The sequence below is a fragment of the Hetaerina americana genome, unplaced genomic scaffold (genome assembly GCF_022747635.1).
Source record: "Hetaerina americana unplaced genomic scaffold, ioHetAmer1.1.p SCAF_26, whole genome shotgun sequence".
NCBI lineage: Eukaryota > Metazoa > Arthropoda > Insecta > Odonata > Calopterygidae > Hetaerina > Hetaerina americana.
In genome coordinates, this window is record NW_027286830.1 from 2,484,984 (window position 1) to 2,505,761 (window position 20,778).

General features: G+C 37.7%; 1 protein-coding gene across 1 annotated transcript in view; it reads left to right on the forward strand.

The window, feature by feature from the left end:
* LOC139689628 (GTP-binding protein REM 1-like) overlaps window positions 1–20,778 on the forward strand; it is a 282,257-nt gene that overhangs the window by 110,287 nt on the left and 151,192 nt on the right. Inside the window, exon 4 of the mRNA XM_071586799.1 lies at window positions 2,992–3,221. Coding sequence (XP_071442900.1) covers window positions 2,992–3,221 — 230 coding nt within the window. The remainder of the gene's footprint in view (window positions 1–2,991; window positions 3,222–20,778) is intronic.

The window sequence follows — 20,778 nt, forward strand, 5'->3', positions numbered from 1 at the left end:
AGCGTCTTGAACAGAGCTTCCTTCTCCGACATCTCAAACATGGGTTTCCAAAACCGAACACTTCATTTCTTCCCCACTTAAGTTTTCCTTGTAATCTGAGAGGATCTTTTCCAAGAGGCAACACTCTCGTAGAGCGAAACTCTGCCTACGTGCCCTTCTCGACGTCTTATGAACGTAAAATATAGGCAGTATCTTGAAGAAAATTCTAGACGAAGAACGAGGAGGGAAAAGTTCGTGGGAAAGAAAGGGCGATAAGGGCATTTTTGAGCATTTGGCTCAGACGCGTAGACTTCGGAGGATAGGGGGAGAAGCATATTTCAAATCGGGAGAATCTTTTTATGCCACACCCCCAACTCCTCCCTTTCCACACGTCACTTCTTTCCCAAGATATTTTACCTTTGTGCTTTATATTTTATTTATCTGGAGATTTAGGCTTCTTGGAAATGTGCACCCAGGGACGAGGGGAGGTCGATTCCAAGAGAGGTTACGACGACGGCCGGTCAATGAGAAATTGAAAACGCAAGCAGAGTTTCACGTAGATATTATTGCTGAACTCCTATGCCTAAGAAATTTGTGAAGGGCGCGTATGTCTTCAGCAAAATCTACTTAATTATAATTTTGTACCGCAAAGTACGATACCCATTTTAATATCCCATCATTATTATTATGAGCGTGTATCTATAGGGATATGTGTGTCTAGCTGTATATATATATATATATATATATATATATATATATATATATATATATATATATATATATATATATATATATATGTCTGTGCGTACATATATTATATATATGTACGTCTGTGCATATATATATATATAAACTATAATTCAATGTTTGTAAACATTAATTTGACATCACTGATAGCGGATCAAGGTACTTGATAATTTTGAAAAAATATTGAATCAACCTGTATTAAATTTTAAATATAATTACAATTAATGACACAGTAGCGAGTCATTTGAAGGAACAGAAGAAGTTGGGCTACAAGGTTGGAGTAAAGTACGAGTAATATCTTTAATCGATTAGCGTGGAATAATCTTTAGCGATTAGCTTATCATTAAATATGTTATGACAAGGAACCAGGTTATTAATAGTATTAAAGATAATATATGTGATTCGTTTATACCAGTAATCTAAGAGAGAAATGATCATGTATTTTATTAAAATTTGTTTAATAATCGCATGTTTAAAGTGATGTCGAAATATGGGAATAGGAATGTATACTAGGTGATTACCACTAGCATTAGTTAATTACATGCACATAAACAAAGCAGCATCTTAAAGAACAAGTGAAAATACTAATGGTGAAACACACCTAAGGCAAAAAATAACCATTGCATTCCAGATTAATAAATCCCGTCAATGATGCACGATGGGTAAGCAAAATAAAAACAAGAGCCTTCGTTACGATATCAGTTACGTGAAACACATCGTGTGTTGTAATGATGTGAAGTAGGAAAATCCAATACCAAAAGAAAAGTTGAAATTATTGCAATAATGTGCTATGTTGACATTTTTTAAGGATTTTCTTTCAAACGATGCTCACTGGCAACCATAAAGATCGAGTCTCTCATCCTAAATTCCAATTTTTTCCGATGTATTTAGTTATTCTCACCGAGAAAACTACAACTCGAGCAAGCAACTCAATGTGGATAAAAAGTGGAGTTTCACGAAAAATTGGCTTCCCAGAACGGCAGTCGCTGGAAATTTTTTTCGAGTAAATTCGGAAAGAAAAATAATTAGTTCGCTCTTAAACAAGCTCAACAGGGCATCTATATCTGCACAGTCGCCCGGGAGTATTTTCAGTGCGAAGGACTTTGATTAATAAAGTGGAATTTAAATGATAATGACTTCATTATCTAGGTACGGCTTTTCTCAGGATTTACTTGATTCTGCCAATTAATCCACTTGGTTAACGTTTCTGCATTGAATGCTTTTTATCAGATCATTGAATATCCTATAAATTCACGATTTTCAAAAGCAGGGAGCAACTTGATATGAATCATACTCTACTTTCTGCTTGTTTCAGTCACGCAATTGGCACTTCTAAGAATTATCAAAGTTATTTGGATATTTGTTCGGATGTTTCACATTTTCAGCACTTAGTCGAGTTTGCATGACACAACTGCTACATGAAGGAATAAATCCAATGAATATACCTTTATTAATCCTCCAATTACTTTAAGTTATAATTGTATACAGAGAGAAATGAATTACTTCTAAAATAAAACTTCCGTGATTCATTTAAAAGATGAATTAATATCTTTCAAAATAACAGCAATATTCCAATTTATAATGTTAGCATGCCAGGGCTCACACTCGATTATTTCCAAAAGATAGGATGACAAGGAACGGAAACTGACAACAGCTACAGAACCCCGTCTAACAAGATACTAAATAGTGCCTTCCAAGGTTTCCACGACGTTTCAAATCAAGCATACCGGCTCCGCAGGTGGCAATGTTCATTGGTGACCTGCAGTCGCAGCTTATCAATGGACACCCCTCCTCCAGCCATCCTCATGATGCCTTCAGGTCAAAGTCGAAAGAAATGACACCAAATGTCCAAAAAACTACAGTTTCTAAATTTCCCATAGCTTCTACGTTCTTTCATCCGTACAACAACCTTAATCTCTCCCTCATTCTACCCTCGTCAACAACTTCAACATTTTCCCAGCAACCATTTATTCTCCTACAGCATTCATATCACATTTTCATTTCTTTGCTCTTCTGCTCCCTCTCTCTATTCCCCCACACTCACAACTCGGAAGCCTAAAACGTACGCTAATTCTCTGAACACAACGATAAGTTTTGGAACAACACAGGGTTTACTCTCTTCACGAACTCCATTAGTCTTTGGGCACTCGATAAAAGCTTCCTGTTCATCATGCGAAACTTGACGGTCCAATCGATTTATTTCATTTCTCTTTCCACCCACTGTGTCATGATTTTCACCGGTCTCTTTTCTTACAACCCAAACAGGCACAGCAACGCGAGCGGCGTGAGCCCGGGCGAGCGGTCGCCGTTCGAGGGCTCGTGTTGCGGGAGCAGCTACGTGAGTTCCGAGGGCAGCGTGAGTGGGCTCGGGGGCGACGAGGAGGAGACGCCCAAGTACCGCGTGGTGCTCCTCGGAGACTCGGGCGTGGGCAAGACGGCGCTCGTCTCGCAGTTCATGACTTCCGAGTACATGAACACATACGACGCCTCTCTTGGTAAGACTCCCGCATGACCAACGTTCACTCCAACTCACTGTTAAACTTAATTGATATTATCAACCCACTAGACGCATGAGCACGTATTTCACCAACATATTACGTCCACCCCTCGATTGTCATAAAAATTGTTGCAAAAATAAACATTGAAAAACATTATTTGAATATATCCCGCACTAATCAACGCGGAGGTTGGCTTGAAAGGCCAGGTTAAAGCTAACACCGCACTTAGGCCTGTAGGTTGAGTGAAATCAGGGTAGAAGGGCAGTTCCTTCCCTTGCTTTTCCCAGAAAGATCTTTTTTTCATTCAAGGTATTTGACTTAACAAAGGTACGTTTTGAATGGTCGCTAATTACTGTTTGCTTCAACAATTGGCGAGAACTTCCTCCTGTGTACCCAGCATTATCTCTTCGGAACTTCTTCTAACCTCCATGGTGTCTATAAAACCTACTACTCCCCTTCCCCTACCACGCTTTCCCAATACCCTTCCACCACGGCCTTCAATATTCTACTATATACAAATAATTCCTCCACTTACTATCTCTGCCTTTTTTAATATGTCTTCCAGGGACTTCCTCTCTTCGTTTATCCTATTTAAAACTCTTTTGTTTGTCTTCCTCTTTGTTCCACTTTTTTCTACTTTTCACAACCACATCTCAAAAATCTCCAATCTACGCTCATCGTATATCCTTAAAAACTAAGCTTTACACCCATTAAGCGCAATATCAATATTAATGCTTTTATTAATCTTTTCTCCACCTCTTTACTTAGTATGCATGCCATCAATTCTCCTCTTCATACAAATGATTCTTTCACTTATGCAATTTTTCTTCTAGGGTCTTCACTATTCTTCTCATTCGCCTCTAAAATACAGCCCAAGAACATGAACTGCAGCAAATTCTCTAGTTTATTCCCTTCTAATTCAATGATCAACTTATATTTCCTAATTCTCGAGAATCTCATTACATTTGTATTTTGTTGGCCGACGCGATCCTAACTGGTTGAATATTGCTTGACAGATGTGCAAAATGATCCGTTAAACGCCTTTAAAACTTTTCCCAGTATATTTTATTGTTATAATATCAAAGAGACTTATCTTCTTAGTCGCCCAATTCAAATGTCACAATACTTATGTTTTTCTTGGTTCCCTATTATGACTGCTATTTTCGCCGATCCGATTTTTAAAAAGTAGCAATGGGCCGAGCTCTTATCAATTATTCCAAATGAAGAAACTAATGAATGTTTTGCAACAAGATCATTTCAGCAAAAAACGGTCCATCTAGTCTAATCTCTGCCACACCTGAGCGATCCCATCCTCATCTGAAAAGCGTTACGCAAATAGTATATTTTACGCAAAATCAAATGTCTGTAATGCAATTAAACCAGATTTATCTTATATATCTGTTGATCCAAAAAAACCAACTATCTTTTAACTGTGTTTGAACAAACATTCTAGCATTTTTACATGGACATGGCTTATGACAGCTGCTCATTACGCCAGCCAATACTACGATGCCCTCACTCCCGAATAGAAAGTCCCCGGTGAAGCCTCTTCGTAAACCCCAACTTTTATGACTCTGAGTTAACGATATCTCAATTTTTAAGGTAACCATAGCTTCTCGAAACATGTGAAAACCAAAACTCTCATCGGATGGCTTTTCACGATATCAAGCAAATATTCACGTATATGGTTGAGGTATTATTTAATAGATTTTAGAAAATTAATTTATAAAACTTTAGAAAATTATTTTAGAAACTTTAGTCCTATTTCCATTATTTCCAAAATATTATCGATTTTACTTGTACTCAACTGTCTACTTTGTGGTGCTGTCACAGTTTCTCCATATTTTTTTATGATTTGGTCTCTTGTACACTCTAATTACTTGGAGATATATTTACATTACAAATGCAAGTTTAGTAGCGTGTTGTTTAACTTTGTCTAAAAAAGGGTTTTTTCCATATTATTACTATTACTGTAATGTCACCTGAAGATGACGATTCTTGCATTTTTATAAATTCTACTTTTCTTTCATCATCCTCCTTTTATTGTAATCTTCTATCTCGTATCATACATACCTTTATACTGTCCATTCACAGTAATAATTTCTTTTTTTTTGTTTTGCCTTGGCTATATAGCAAATCGGTGCTATATTGTGTCCTCTGCAGATATTTATTCACACTCCATCAACTCTTAAAATTGTTATTTTTTCATCCCATGTAATACCAGCGTTTGCACTCGTCGAATCAAAAAAGTATGACCTAGGAAATCTTGGTTGGATATATATTTTTCTAATGATCTCATTCTGCTCATACCCTTCTGTCGAATTTTTAATATTTATTTTCGTTACAGTGGTTTAAGATAGTGCGTACGTTCTAAGTGACCTAATATTCCATCCTTGGTTACTCTAAACTTTGGTATACATGTATTCATTTAAGTATTCCGAGTATTCGTAATTATAAAGATTTCTAGATCATCTGCTTAAATTAATTGAATAATTAAGGACACAAAATGAAAGTCCCCAGCCACTGCTGCTAGGGATATACGGCGAGTTTACTTTGCCAATTACCTATCCGGTCGGCGGTCGCAAAATAAACAGGTGTTCAGAAGACTATTGCTTAGCAAATACTTCAGCGTTGCTCTCCAGGTAAACCGTGTCCATGATCAATCTTTGAGTTCATGTACGTACACGTGCATGCTTAAGTATTGGTTGCATTCGTACTATTCAGTTGTAATATCGTACATTTTTTGACAAAAGTATGTATTACTCAGAAAGATAAACGCAGATATTTAAAATATCCACCCCTTCATTTTTTAAAGACTGCACTGGCTTGTTTCTCAACTAACCTGGAATTTACCAGATCGGTCCATCAATGAGTAGGATTACCTTCGTTTTTAGGACCATATCGTTCGTATACCGCCGGCGTACAAAAGATTCTATATGTCCCAATAAGGTTATGTTGAGCTAATAAATTAAAATATGTTTACTCAATGATTAAAATATTTCTAAAGGTACTATTTTTAAAATTTGTGATAGTGATACATTTAAAACATTGTATAATAAAACCAGCATCTCTTTTAGACAAACAAACTTTAAAATTCAATATCCCAAAAAATTGAGTTTTGACTTTTTCTTGAAGGTCGACGAATATCTCCCAATTTTCATTTTATTAATAATTGTTGTTTGTATTTTGTTGAACAGATGAATAATGCATAGATGGAAGGACAAATGGCAGGGTAAAAATTGTACATAAAATGTTTGTAATGCATGAAAAATTAAACAGAAACGAAAGCTAATAAGTAACTTTGGTTTTCCTTCGGAACTCTCCAGAGTTTACCGATGCTGTTATTCACCGCTGTTTTTTTTGTTTTTCATTGTTTGGACACATGTTTTCCAAAGAGAAATTTAAAATTTGTAATTTTAGTCATTAATACCAAAAAATATATAGTTAACTCATCGCATTTATATAAATTGTAGACTTCCACCACCATTTTATTTTATTTTTTACACGAAGTAGCATTTCCTATTCTGGAAGAGGAAGGAATAGTTCATGGCTAGCATCATCAATGAAGTTTGGAAACCTCTAGTAAATCTAAAGACTTAAGACTCCTGAGTAAAACCCCCATAGAGTTTGGAAATCCATAGCTCATTTAACAATAAGTCTAAGGAATTGACTGGGAGACTGATATGATCATAATTAAAACTGATTAGAGAAGTTTCTAGCAAAGGTCATCTGGGGCATAATCAGATATGACTATGATGATTGAAATAATTTTAGTGCTCGTATTACGAGGGTCATCCGGAAAGTAGTACCCGTTCGTGAAATAAAGACACAAAAGTAAATATTAACAAACATAAAAAATTTTATTTGAAAGAGGATACTTTAAACTACTTCTCAACATAATCTCCAAGCAAATTAAGGCATTTGTCATAACGTGTGACAAGTTTCTGTATTCCTGCTGCATAGTCCTTCGCCGCCAGCTCATTGAGATACGCGAGGGACCCATCTTGCACAAATTTTTGCATAATGCAGATGGTGTTTAACAATTTCATGAACAATTGTTCGAGAAACATTGGGAAAATGCTCACAGATGTCATCAATTGTGACGCGCCGATCGTTCCTCACGAATTCGTCAACTGAGCTCACCAGTTGGTCTGTAATGACAGACGGTCTCTCCGAACGCTCATCGTCGTGTGTGTTCCCCCTCCCCATGTTGAAGTTGCGACACCACCGCCGAACAGACGACTCGTCCATTACATTGTCTCCATACACCTCCTTTAATTGGCGATGAATATCACATGGGCGAACGTTTCTTGCATTGTGGAATTTAATCACTGCCCTCACTTCACAACTGGCGGCGTTCTCAATTTTTTTAAACATTGTAAACAATCACAGAAACAACACAGGCAATGCTAGCGTCACGCAACTTGGCTCAGAGAAGGCAGACAAGCCACTGAAGCTATCTGACCTCGTCCAGCGGCTACTCGCGTCGTCAGCACTTCATGCGGCACGAACGGGTACTACTTTCCGGATGACCCTCGTAGTTTTTGGCTATTGACGCCAAATGTATTTTCTCTCAGGGGGATCGATGCATTTACGGCCACAGCTTCGTTGGGAAATCCAGCAACCAACGGCAGAGGACCCAAAAGACCTATAATTCCCTGCAATATGTTTCACATTTTTCCATACGTCAGTCTCAGAAATCGATTTATTTCTCCACGGCACTGCACTGCAGTAACTTCTGTTATATTCTCTCTCGCCATCACACAAATTCTCCCTTTGAACCGACGATGATTCTTCTGTGCCTGACGTCCACACCTCGTGCCCCTCTAAATCTCCGCCTCGACCGACCATTTCACCCAAAAATCTCTCTCTCTCTCACTCGCTCTTTTGCCATTAACATTACCCCTCCACATCTTCCACCCACCCCGACACCCTTACCCTACTATATTCATCTCCGCCTCTCTTTCATTTTTCATCCAACTTCGAAAACACTTTTTATTCCTAGGACTTCTCCCCGCTGCCGTTCCCGCCACAGTTTTCTCTCTCACACACACACAGATGACCCTCGTTCCTCGACTTCGACTCGACCTCCCACTCACTTCGCGTCTCCACCCAGACCCTACATCCCTCCCCGGCGGCCTCCACCTTACACCTCCCACGATGCCCCTTTCCGCCTCTCTCCTACGCCAATAGTTTTATTTTATTTGTTTCCTTTTTTTTTGTTTTCCGACGAGACCTGCTGCTGCATGTCTCCAGCGGCTCCACAGGTGGCATCCATAGGAAATGGGAATACCCCGTTGCCATGACAACCCCATGGGGACAGATTCCGTATTAAAGAGGAGGGGGAAGATATTATGGGGGAGAGGAGGGAGGAGCGGGGTCGAAGGGGAGGAAGATGGAGAGAAGAGAGGGAGGTGCTGTGAGGGAGGGCAGGCAAGGAGAGAGAGAGAGAGAGAGCACAGACGACAGTTAGCGATTGTATGCATGTACTCGATGCCCTCCCTGTGAGTTCCGTGGGCGCAAACACAAGTGCAGAACTCGAGTACACTGTAGACGCGCAATAATCGTTATTAAGTCATAAAACATATAATAAAATCTTCGGTGATAATTTGATAGACGAAAACGTATTTAATATTTTCTTCACATTACGCAATTTATAAAGAGAAATACACGGACTTTAAGGGAAGAGAGTGTCAACCATTGATGTTTTTAATGAGTGATGCGGTGTTGAAGCGCCTATACCTTTAGTGTGAACATATAATAGTTGTAACCAGAGAGATAGGTGAAAGATTCATCCATTCATTTACATAAATATGCAAAAAGGGGCTGTTTTATCAAGAGAAAAAAGGCCGGGCCATCCTCAACTATAGCAGTAATTATGCATAGGGTATTTTATCACTAAATATTTATTAATATTTTTCATTTGAGAATGACCTAATGCCAACGGAAAAAGTTTTTGAAAGTTAAGATAACTATGCAATTCGGGTTAATTTTACTTACTGTTACGAAATAAGTTTGAATAAGTTCGATTGGAATTATCACTTATGTTATTGTGTTCAAAACGGCACCTAATCCTTTAAAAATAATCGTATCCATCAATTTATCGTTACGGCAATGGATACCCTGGACCTTTCAGCTCATCTCCAGTTGAGGTCATTTCCTTTCATATCCCTGTAGGCTCACTCAATTCCACCTTTATGAGCTCTACGTTTTTGTTCTTTATAATTCAGTACGGGTCTATCTTCAGTTTGGCTTCAAAAATAACCGGGAAGTGGGTATCTAATGCATTCACGTTTTCCGTCACAAGGTCATTTCCTCTTCTTATCCTCCTTATACCTCTGTGCTTTTCATTACACGCTATTGACCGCCATTAGACTATCACTCACCTTCAGTGTAAGGCTTTGAAGGCTTCTACTTATAGCCGGACCATTTTCCCACGGTCCATATCTCTGATTCGTAGAAAACCATTCCCCACAAGAATGTTTCCACGTGTTTCTTACAAGTTTGTGTTGAGTTACATGCGGAGTATGTCACAGTCTTTTACGGTGTTTTAGCCACATATATATTATCCAGGACATCATATTTGCTTGAGTTCACCTGAACCACATATAGATCGAATTTCTCCAAACCCATGCATAGCTACTTTAAAGTTAGGTGAAATATCCCACTAGTTATAATGGCTGTCATCGCAACGCGCTATCTGCCGTCATATCGTATCGTATGAATCCTAAAATTCTATTAATCTGTTTCTTGATTACCATACTATATCCCTTACGTGTTTGACCTGTTCCGTTCAGGAAATGCTTCAGGTCCTCTCCAGTTTCTATAATAACTACTGTATTATACTACGCAAGGCGTTTGCAAATGCCATTTTATTTTATTAAATGAACATTGATATTCATTACTCATGATATTTTCTCAAGTCTCTTACAAAGTTATGCTGAACAAGTGTGTCGAGCATTTTGCACACTTATTTAGCTCTTTTGTGCAATACCATCCTATTTATATAATAGCATGTTCTTCCGTTTACATTGTAGCCAAGTCGATCTTTGGAGAATCTATCAACCCTTTGGTTTTCTCCATTACCAGATTTTCAACAATCTAAGCGTCTTCCACTAAACTCTACGCATAAAAAATAAATAATAATAATGTATGCAATTTTTATATCCTTAAAAAAAGTCTCCTATTGATAGCATTATGCATATTACTGCAAAAACTATGCAGTTAAAAATGTTTCAGGCTGTAATTTGGGAAAAAAAATTCCAGATGAACAGTCAAAGTGTTTATAGCTTTCCAGCTTTGTTACGCATTAAGATGTGTACTGGTCTAGTGAGCAGAGCGCTAGGATACTCCCTAGAAGGTCCGGGTTCGACTACTGACTACGCCTCTGGATAACCTCAGATTCACCCGAGCTTGTGTGCGATTGTGTGTTTTTTTCGAGTAATATCTAACTGGGAAATCATATTCAAAACAAGAAAATGAACTGAACCTCCCAACCTGATATGCTACTGTCACGCAATGACAGGGCTAAGTATTTGGTGAACATTAACTTCGACTAACCAACGAAACTGAAACTTGATTACTACGGTTAATTAATATCAACAAATATTTTGAAGGTACACCTCAAACATTATACCTGATCATGATGTATTTTGTCATAAAAGTGCCTATATATGAATATATCAGAGCTTTCGCAACGGTTTATTGATATAAAGAAAGCTTCCTATATCACTCGAGAAAATTCAGCTCGGAAAAAAATATGTAGGAACTCAAACACTCGTAACTCTGTCCTAAAGCTTACTCAGAAGATGTTTGCTATCACAGATTTATATATATGTGTATATATATATATATATATATATATATATATATATATATATATATATATATTAAATACATATTTATTTGTCGTGGGTCGCCGTAGTCCAGTGGGTAGAGCGTTGGACTAATGACCGGAGGGTCCCGGGTTCGATTCCCGGGCAAGGCACTCTGGGCACCTGCAGCTCCACCCAAGCTATGGCTATGGATTTTTCGGGTACCAGGTCCTGGTTGGATTTTCATTTTCGGGTACCTTCCTGGGAAACCATAACTGGCACAGGGAAAGGAACTGGCCCCCCTACCCTGATGTGTGAAATTCACACTCCGTCGGGCTTAGCAATGGGTGAACTCTACCATCACATACCAAACCGACCTTCGGGTTGATTACTGTGTTTATGTGTATATATATATACATACATATATATATATATATATATATGAATATATATATATATATATATGAATATATATATATATATATGAATATATATATATATATATGAATATATATATATATATATATATATATATATATATATATATAGTATAGGTATACACATAAACACATTAATTACCCCGAAGGTCGGTTTGGTATGTGATGGTAGAGTATATATATATATATATATATATATATATATATATATATATATATATATACTCTACCATCACATACCAATATATATATATATATATATATATTATAATTTATGTACATATATTTATACATATTATCTATCCCTTTTCCTTATATCTGTTTCTATATAAATGAGTATATATATATATATATATATATATATATATATATATATATATATATATATATACACATATATATATATATATATATACACACAATCAATACCATCAACAATAACTGCTAACAAAGATAATATGTATTTATAATGGAAGCATGGCTTTTATTGGGATATAAATTAAATGAAAAATCATTTACCTTACAGCAAATTAAAATCAAAATATCTGCAAATTTTTTACCTATTGCCTCGCGAAAATTCCGCGTACCATACACCAATAACTGCACCAGTATGAAGAAATCCCGAAGAGATATACCTAAAATGCAATCATTTTCGTTTAGGTATTTCATTTTTCAGTGCCTTGGCTAAGAATCTCAAAAGCCATGGGTATTAGCAAACCTGAATCCCGAAGCTTTTGAAAAACATTTCATTCGCGAGAATCAAGATTCTTGGAAAAATAGTTAACGCAAGAACTATTCAGTTTCTCAATGAATAAATACATAAGTCGTCCATTGAATCTTTGTTTCTTACAAGACGACAATTCCATTCGGCCAATTAGGCATTCAATTCGGAGCGAGTTTTCAACATGTTTGCCACCTACGCAAGACCCGAAGTATTTAAGGTCGTAAATATTGCACGACAAAAAACCTGTTCTGGAGAATGTAAAGTTTTTAAATGAGATCAAAATTTCCTTGAAATAAAAAGAACATCAACTTCCTCTTCTGAGCATGCCATCCCTTTCACCGCACCAATGAGAATTCTCGCAGTGTGCTTTTTATTTACTGTACCTCTGGCGAAGCATTCGTCCCTCGGGAAAACGCAGCCTTCCCTACTTCTCTTTAATTTCATGGAATACGGAGATATATTCGCCAGATAATAGAAGTAGCCTCGACCGCGGATATTTCCATTGTTACACATCCTCTCATGCCCATGTTAATATTAGGCACAACTTCTTCATTATCACAATATTTTAATTACGACTATTTTTATATTATTCCCTTCCTAAATACTTCCACTAGCTTTTGCAACTAGTGTATTTAGGATGTCTGTCGAACTAACTGAAAAACTTCAACGGTTATTCCAGGATTTCCCATGCAAAATGCTCTATTTTGCACAGTAAGAGTTGCAAATTTGGCGACAGTAATGAATACTCCGCGTAAAGTTGGTTTGATCCCTGTATGCTATTGTTATGCACGAAATTGTAAATCCTCTCTTAAATTCTATAAAATTGTAATAATGAATGAAAGTTAAAACAAATGAGTTTCATCAGGAATTTCATCGTGGAAAAATCGGAATGTCAAAATCATATTGGTAAAAATCAAATTAAATACGTTTTACTTCATTCATCATCAGAGGCGGATCAAATTTAACCGATTACTCTCTGATAACGGTTCATCTGGAACTTAAAAATGACTCTAAGATCGGCGTACAGATAGAAGGGGAATAACTTTAGGAATAAGAAATTCTCTGCAACCATAACATTTTTCCAAAATAATTATTTTTATGAAATTATCGGATTATATTCTTGACATTCATGAATATGCTACGTAGTAAAATTGTATCTATTTTTATAATTTATGGGTATGATAATATCCATTTTAATACGATGATGTAAAAATTATTGCATATGCACTATTACAGTCTAATAATTCATGCTTAACTGTGTTTTTTTTTAAATTTTGGATCGAAATATGTATGACCATGCATTTTATTGGACCTTCATAGGAGGATCGAACAAAAAATTAACTAACTGACTCTGAATGAATAAACTTTTATTAATAGCAAACGATTATTTTACCGGTTTATGGTCGGTTTTTGATAAGCAAGCACCACAAACTACTTTATATATAAGCCCAAACTTGCATAGCAAAAAATTCATTAAACCTTATACTGCATATTACAATATTTTATTTCATAATTAAACCTAATTTTGATCTCCCTTGATTCCACCTAGGGTGTCCCTTTTTTTTCTCCCTCAACCTCGCTTTCTCAGAGTACTCTTTTCTTTAAGAATGCTTACTATGAGAAAAAACTAATTTATATAAATATCATCACTCTAGGTATGACAAAACATTATTGCAAAATATCTTAAAATAGCTAAACGATTAATGCATATCTCGTATTTCGATACGTGCAAAATTACGGCAGCCTTAGCGCAGATTAATAATTATATTTTCATTTGATATATTATTTCCCCAAAGTATCCCGACCGCAACTGAAAACTATAATTGCTAACAACCATGACTTAGCAGAAGTCTAATTTATTCATACAATTTATTTATCTCCTAATATTGTGCCTTAACCTCATTGCTTGATGTTTAAAAAAATTACTGGAAAACAATTGGGTATTTATAATTGGTCAAAACGTGTAAAACCTTTGCCAATGATTCTTCCCATGCACCATATAATACCTCCATTGATCACTGGCGAGCATAAAAATGTTCTACACATGAAACGTGTGGGGGACCGGGATGGTGCGGTGGCTAACGTACAGGCTTCCCTCCGTGGGGGCTCGAATCCTGACGACGGTAGGTATTTATCAGTGGTATCCCGGTCCCTACTTGAGGTGCTCTGTGGAGAGCACTTCGAGTGAATACGACGTCCGTCGGATAGGACGTTAAACTGCGGACCCCTTGGTGCCTTTCCTTAAGGGTAGGCTAATGCCGACGACGGGTTCCTCTCCACCCTTCCTTTCCCATCTATCCCTAATGGCGCAAATGACCTCAGCAGTCGGTCGCCTCCCCTAAAAATTACTACTATGAAACCTGTACCCGAAATGGAAACATCGTTTAACACGAAATGTGGGAAAGCAGTAGGGTTTTCCTCAAATTCCAAAGAATGAAATCAAACTTTGAAAAGAATAGTTAACAAAGAATAAATCCTGAAATGAAGGTGACTGTAAGCAAAATCGAGGAGTTGGCATTAAAAAAAGACAATTATTTAGTTACCATAAACAATGGGGTAAGAAGAGAAAAAAATTGCTCAAAACATATAAAATAATACATGCGTCTGAGAGTCGGAGGAGATCTGTCAAAATAAGTTGCAGTTTAATACCATAAAAATACTTTAATTTTCATTCATACATGATCACGTATCCTTTTAGGTGATGCCCCATTGCTAGTAAAAAAAACTACTTAACACTGATTTTACGTTCAAGACTTCAAGATAATTTTAGCATAGCATAGCGTAACTTACGATTTCAGTTCGCAGAAAATAATAAGATCTATTGATTCAAGTGAACTGGACCTGATTTAATACGGTCTTCCTGAAATTAGCAAATCATCAGCCCGTGAATATATGAGACAAATTTTAACTGCGATATTGTATGGAAACGAGGTAGGACAATAATGAATGAAGATCTAAAGGTGATGAGTAAACATTAAAGGTTGAAAAATCAGCGTTTGGAAATATTAGATAGGAAATCAAATAGCAATAATCATCGAGACATATCGAACAAATGGTTTCGAAAGAAACCCCCACAAGAAATAATTTAGTGTGACAGTGTAAGTGAGGTAGACAGTATCAAGACCACAATTTTCAGAGCATTAAAAGAAAACAGGAATCTCTATTGAAGGATGATGAAACGATGTAATAAAATAAACTAAAAGGAAAAGAAAAAAAAACTAATTCAAAGAGGGAATTCGTTTACTACGGGAAGAAGATAAAAAATAAAAGACTTTCCGAAGAAGGAAAGATGGGGCGCATCTCTGGTAAGAGACGAGCTGAGTTAAAACGTGTAATTTCAGGAAGCCGTGTGTGAATAATAGATTTAAGGAAAAGAACAGGAGTTTATAAATTATATAGCATGGGCGGGGAGAGCTGGAAAAGGCAGAGCGAAGGAAGTTAAGAGGAGTCGAAAGGATAAGGGTCGAAAGGCAGAATTAGAGAGCTAGAAGATAGGTAAGGAAAGGCATGGCGGCGGGAGGAGGGAGAATGAGGAAAATGTGAGAGGGAAACAGAAAAAGAGAGAGCGCGGGAAGGATGGCAAAGAGAGAATGGGGAAGAGGACAGAGGGATTCGCACGGCGGTCAAGAAGTGGTTGAAGGCTCCGCCGTAAGAGGGAAACTCGAGCGCGGGAGCGTCACGTGACCGCACTTGCAAGCCAAAATAAAAGCAAGGGGAAAGAAATTCGAACCAATCCGAAGGGTGGCCTCCCCACGTATCTCCCGGCCCCAGGGTTAGGTGCGTTTTTCCCCCTCTCCCATACCCTCCGCCCTCGTATGTCCCCTCCACTCTACCCCGCCGCGCCATCCTCCCCCCCGTGCTACGGACCTTGAGCCCAGCCTAACCCTAGCCACCACCCCGGAGCGTCCCCACTCCCACGCGAGAAACCTTCTCCCCCAATTGCCACCCACCTCCTCTTTCCTCTGATTCTCCTCTCTACTTCCCCGCCCACCTTATCTATCCCCTCCATCTCCCCCACCTACTTCTATCCCCTCCCCGGCCTCCCCACTCCCAACGCTCCGTCCACCTTCCCGAACGGCGTGGGCGGGAGAAGATTCGAGTGCAAGAGGTCGAGAACGAAGATTTTTGTTTCTCCGACCAGGCGACGACAACGCGAGGAACAGCCTCTAACCTTTTCTTTTCCAGGAATCTGGAATACCAATCACCTATTGAGACGGCGAATAAAGTGAACTTTTGAGTGAAAATAAATTCAAAACAAGACTCAGCTTGTTAGGACAAGGACTGGGACAGGATTGAGTTACGACGGTTTTTAATAATCGATTTCCGAGGAAGCAGCGTCAATTACACGTGTTTTCAAACACTGGACCCCTTTGATCGATTCCATAAAAAAATCATGGTGATTTGATTTTCTGGATACCGGAACTCCGACTCAGGGGACCTCGTGTGCCACGTAGAAAGTAACGTACCCCTCCCCCTCCACATCGGGAATGCTTGCATATCATACACTTTAGGGTTAGTACCTGGATGATCCTCACCAGCCAAAGGTTGATTTCTGCGGACAGGATCAAATCAAACTACCTCAAGGAGTCACATCAAACAGACATGATTAGCAAGTGCTGGCAAAATAAACCTAGATTAATTGTATGGATATTTGTAAAATTAAACAAAATGCAACGGAGAAGTTTTTGTGTCGCTTCCATTAGACCAAAATTAGAACGCGGGGCAGGGATTCGTGATTCATAAGAAAATTTGCCAAATTAGTAGACTGAGTTCAGGGATGAACCGCTAGGTTTCTCTAAAATTGTTACTATAAAATAGTTGATTTGACTGGGAGACCAATCGAGACCAAAAAAGGATAACACAAGGTCTGTTCAGAAAAAATATGAGACTATTTGAATACATATTTGAAATTTGCTGCTTTATTTAATATTCTAAAAATCAATACGTACATAAAGTGATAGTAGAGGACAATATGACGCATGAATTGCCATACAGGAAGCGTTCCGAAACTATTGCAATTATTTTTTTTAAGTGAGTTATTGAACAGATTTGCACAAACACTTAAAATTCTTCAAAATACTGTCCTTCGGACTCTACTCTTTTTTATAGCGACTCTGCTATAACTGGCGCGTGCCCTAGAAGGCGTATTCGGGGACCTCTCTTAAGCTCTTTGTCACGGCTGATTGGATCTCTTCTATGGACGGAAAACGGGTTTCTTTCACGGGCGCCTTAATCCGAGGGAACAAAAATAAGTCCGCTGGGGCGACGCCAGGGCTATAGAGGGGGTTGGCAGCGTTAGCACCTGGTGTTTGGCCAGGAACTCGCGGGCTCGTAGCGCGTTGTGGCAAGTTGCGTTGTCGTGATGGAGTTACCAGGTTGCGGAGATGTCTTTTGTCGTCCTGATGACCCTTTTTCGGTGTCTTTCCAACAAATCCATTTAGTAGGCAGCGTTAACTGTATGTCCTCGAGGAACAAACTCCTTATGGACAACACCTTTAATATCGAAAAAGGCAATGAGCATTATTTTCACTTTTGATTTGCTCATTTTTGCCTTTTTGGGCCTTGGGGACTGGTCGGTGTGCCACCCAGAGCTTTGGAGTTTTGTTTCTGGGTCGTATTAAAAAACAAAGGTTTCATCACCAGTGATGACGTTATCCAAATAATCATTTCCAATACGTTGCAAAAGTTTACTTGGAATTTCCGCTCGGTTGGCCTTTTGGTCGTCTGACAACACCATGGGCACGAGCTAGGCGCACATTTTCCTCATCGCTTAATCTTCAGGAACAATACAAAACACAACATTAGACGTCAAGTTAAGTTCATTGGCAACCATCTTGATACTCAGCCGACGGTCAGAGTCTAACAATTGTCGCACACCAGCCATATTGTTGTCGGCTTTGTTGGTTGACGGCCGCCCAGAGCGTTGTTAGTAGTGAACCTCTTCCCCGCCATCCTTTAAGGCCTTTAACCTCTTCGAAACTTATGAGTAGGACAGAGCAGAGTCCCCGTAAGCCTCACTAATCATTTTGTTAGTCTCCTCAAGAAATTTTTTCAGTTTAGCACAAATCTTAATCGCGTAATGTGGCTTGATCGTCGATTCCATTTTTTTCGTGACTCGGTAGACGCGTAGAGGTTAACAATAACTGTCGTCCGGCCACTCCCACAGCTTGGAGAGCACTAAAATCGCGGCAAAGCTTAACGTCCTTCCCACCTCCTCCAAGTGTTTTGATTCTACTCCGACCAATAGGAGCGGAGCGGGAAATTCAATTGCATTACTTTCGGAAAGTACCCTGTAGAAATGAATTACGGTTGCCTGTAGTCCGATGATTACAGCTCCTTATATGATCTTAAGTAATTTATGTACGTTGTATCACTTCAATAGGGATTTAAAACAATTTCATAGATATGATATATTCGCAGTTGCACAACTCTTCTTTTAAACGAACCTTAGACGAGAAGAAATAATCTAGAGATAAAACAATTTTTACTGCGAAATAAATTTCCGAGTGGCCAAAGACAAGAATTTTCTTTTTAATAAGGATAATACAGCCTCGTGCAGCGTAGCAACATAGCTGTCTTCAGGAAGAACAAATATGACCTCGAAGATGTCAGTATTTTTTTTATTTTCTCCCTGTTCATTTTCTCCCCTCCTCCTGTCCTCCTCTGGTCTCCGTAATATCCGGGGTACCATTCAACTGGAGAACCCATACCTCCTCCGCCAATCGGTTTCTCGACAGCGATAAGAGAGATATCCTCCCCAAGGAGTTCGAAAGTGGATCTAGGAGTAGTAAGAGAATTAAAAATATCGGTCTTTTGATAGGAGTTTCTGCTGGTTTTCTTTACACTCAAATAATTACTTCTTAGCATTCGTAATATTTTTTTGAAACTATTGAAATTCTATTACATGAAAATTTCAATAATTATCGCTATGTACTTTTATGAAAAGTTTTCCAAATAGTGCATTCATATTCCAAAAAAGATGCCAAATACTTTTGAGAAGTCAATATCTTACTCCATATGATTAAAATGGAATTAAATAAATTTTTCGATAAGGCTTTTCGGGTTGAATATCTGTCCCATTTCTATAGGATTTCACAAAATGCCTTCCATGATTCACTCTTTTTCTCATTATCATTTCTTCTGTCTGTCATTATTAATTCACCAGCTTGTAATCACTGAATGAATTTGGTAATGTTGTGCCAAATATAATTTTTCCATTCCTCATCGTAAGGGTTTTCCTGAGAACATCGTGTATAGTCAATGAGAGTTGATAGAGTTGAATTACGAGTTCGTATATCAGATTCAGATTTTCGGGGAAAACTAAAATTTATGATGTGGAGTGTAAATAATCTGTGATATAAATATTCAATGTAAATGTTTTTAACAATATTCAGAGAAAAACAAATATGAAGAATTCTTAGTTTTTAAACAGACATGTTGAAGTCGCGTATTGTCGTCGATATTTAGCTCATTGTTCTAACTAATATGGTTGAGTTTAAATCAATTAATTTTAATACATAAATGAATTACATTAACTTTAACTTATGCATACATTACATGACCACGTGAAACTCCATTATTTTAATGGCAGGTCAATATTTACTTAAATGTAATATTATTTTTGTTTTACTCTTTAATTGTATTTTGTATAATTTTTCACTTTAAAAGCGGATACTAGTTAAAAATCAATTTTTCCCATTTTACCATAACAATTAAAGGAATAAACATCTGGCAACTCAAATTTTTCTTTCCTGAATGGACAGCAAGGAAAACCAATTCGTAATGCAGTAATTTTTTATGCATGCAGTCAATATTTTGCCTTTCACAGAGCGACGGAAGGCCAGTTCCCTCTTCAATTGAATAGCTCAGTGGAGTGAAAGGACTCCCCATTATCTCCGACCTACCTGGATCACGGTCAGACAATGACTGAATTTTACAGTGCTTCTGAACGTAAAAAAATAAACCGAATTTTACCCGTTTTTTTGTGTTACACGTATTTGTTGTTTTCATTGTGTCTGGGCACAAAGGTACACACACACACACACACACAATGAAACTACAAAATGTATTTTTAACCTGTTAATGCTATTGTTAAACTCATGACTGTTTCTAAGAATTGAGTGAGTGCGATACGAAACAAATTTGATTTTTCCTAAAATGAAAAAAAATAAAGGAAGAGTAACCAAGAGGCATATGGACACAAATTATAAGTAGCATAGGAAAAAGCTCATCCGCAGCAACATAATTCCTGGATCAAGTATCCAATGTATAATTGTTTAATCAGCGCATTTAGGATATTTTAGGAAATATTCAATAGAAAATGATAACAGAACTGTCGTTTTCCAAGGTTAACCAACGGGGAAGGAACCAGAAAAATGTAGGACTTACCATAACAACTATAACAACGCTGCGGAAAGCTTCGTATCAGAAAAGTTAACGGCGAGATTTAGGAATACAGTGACCATAAAATTTGAAGTTACAATAACATAAATTGAACCAACCAGAGATTGAAGGAACAAAATTATCGAAAAAACGGGGTATCTAATGAATTTCGCGAGTCACAAATGACACGCTTCTGA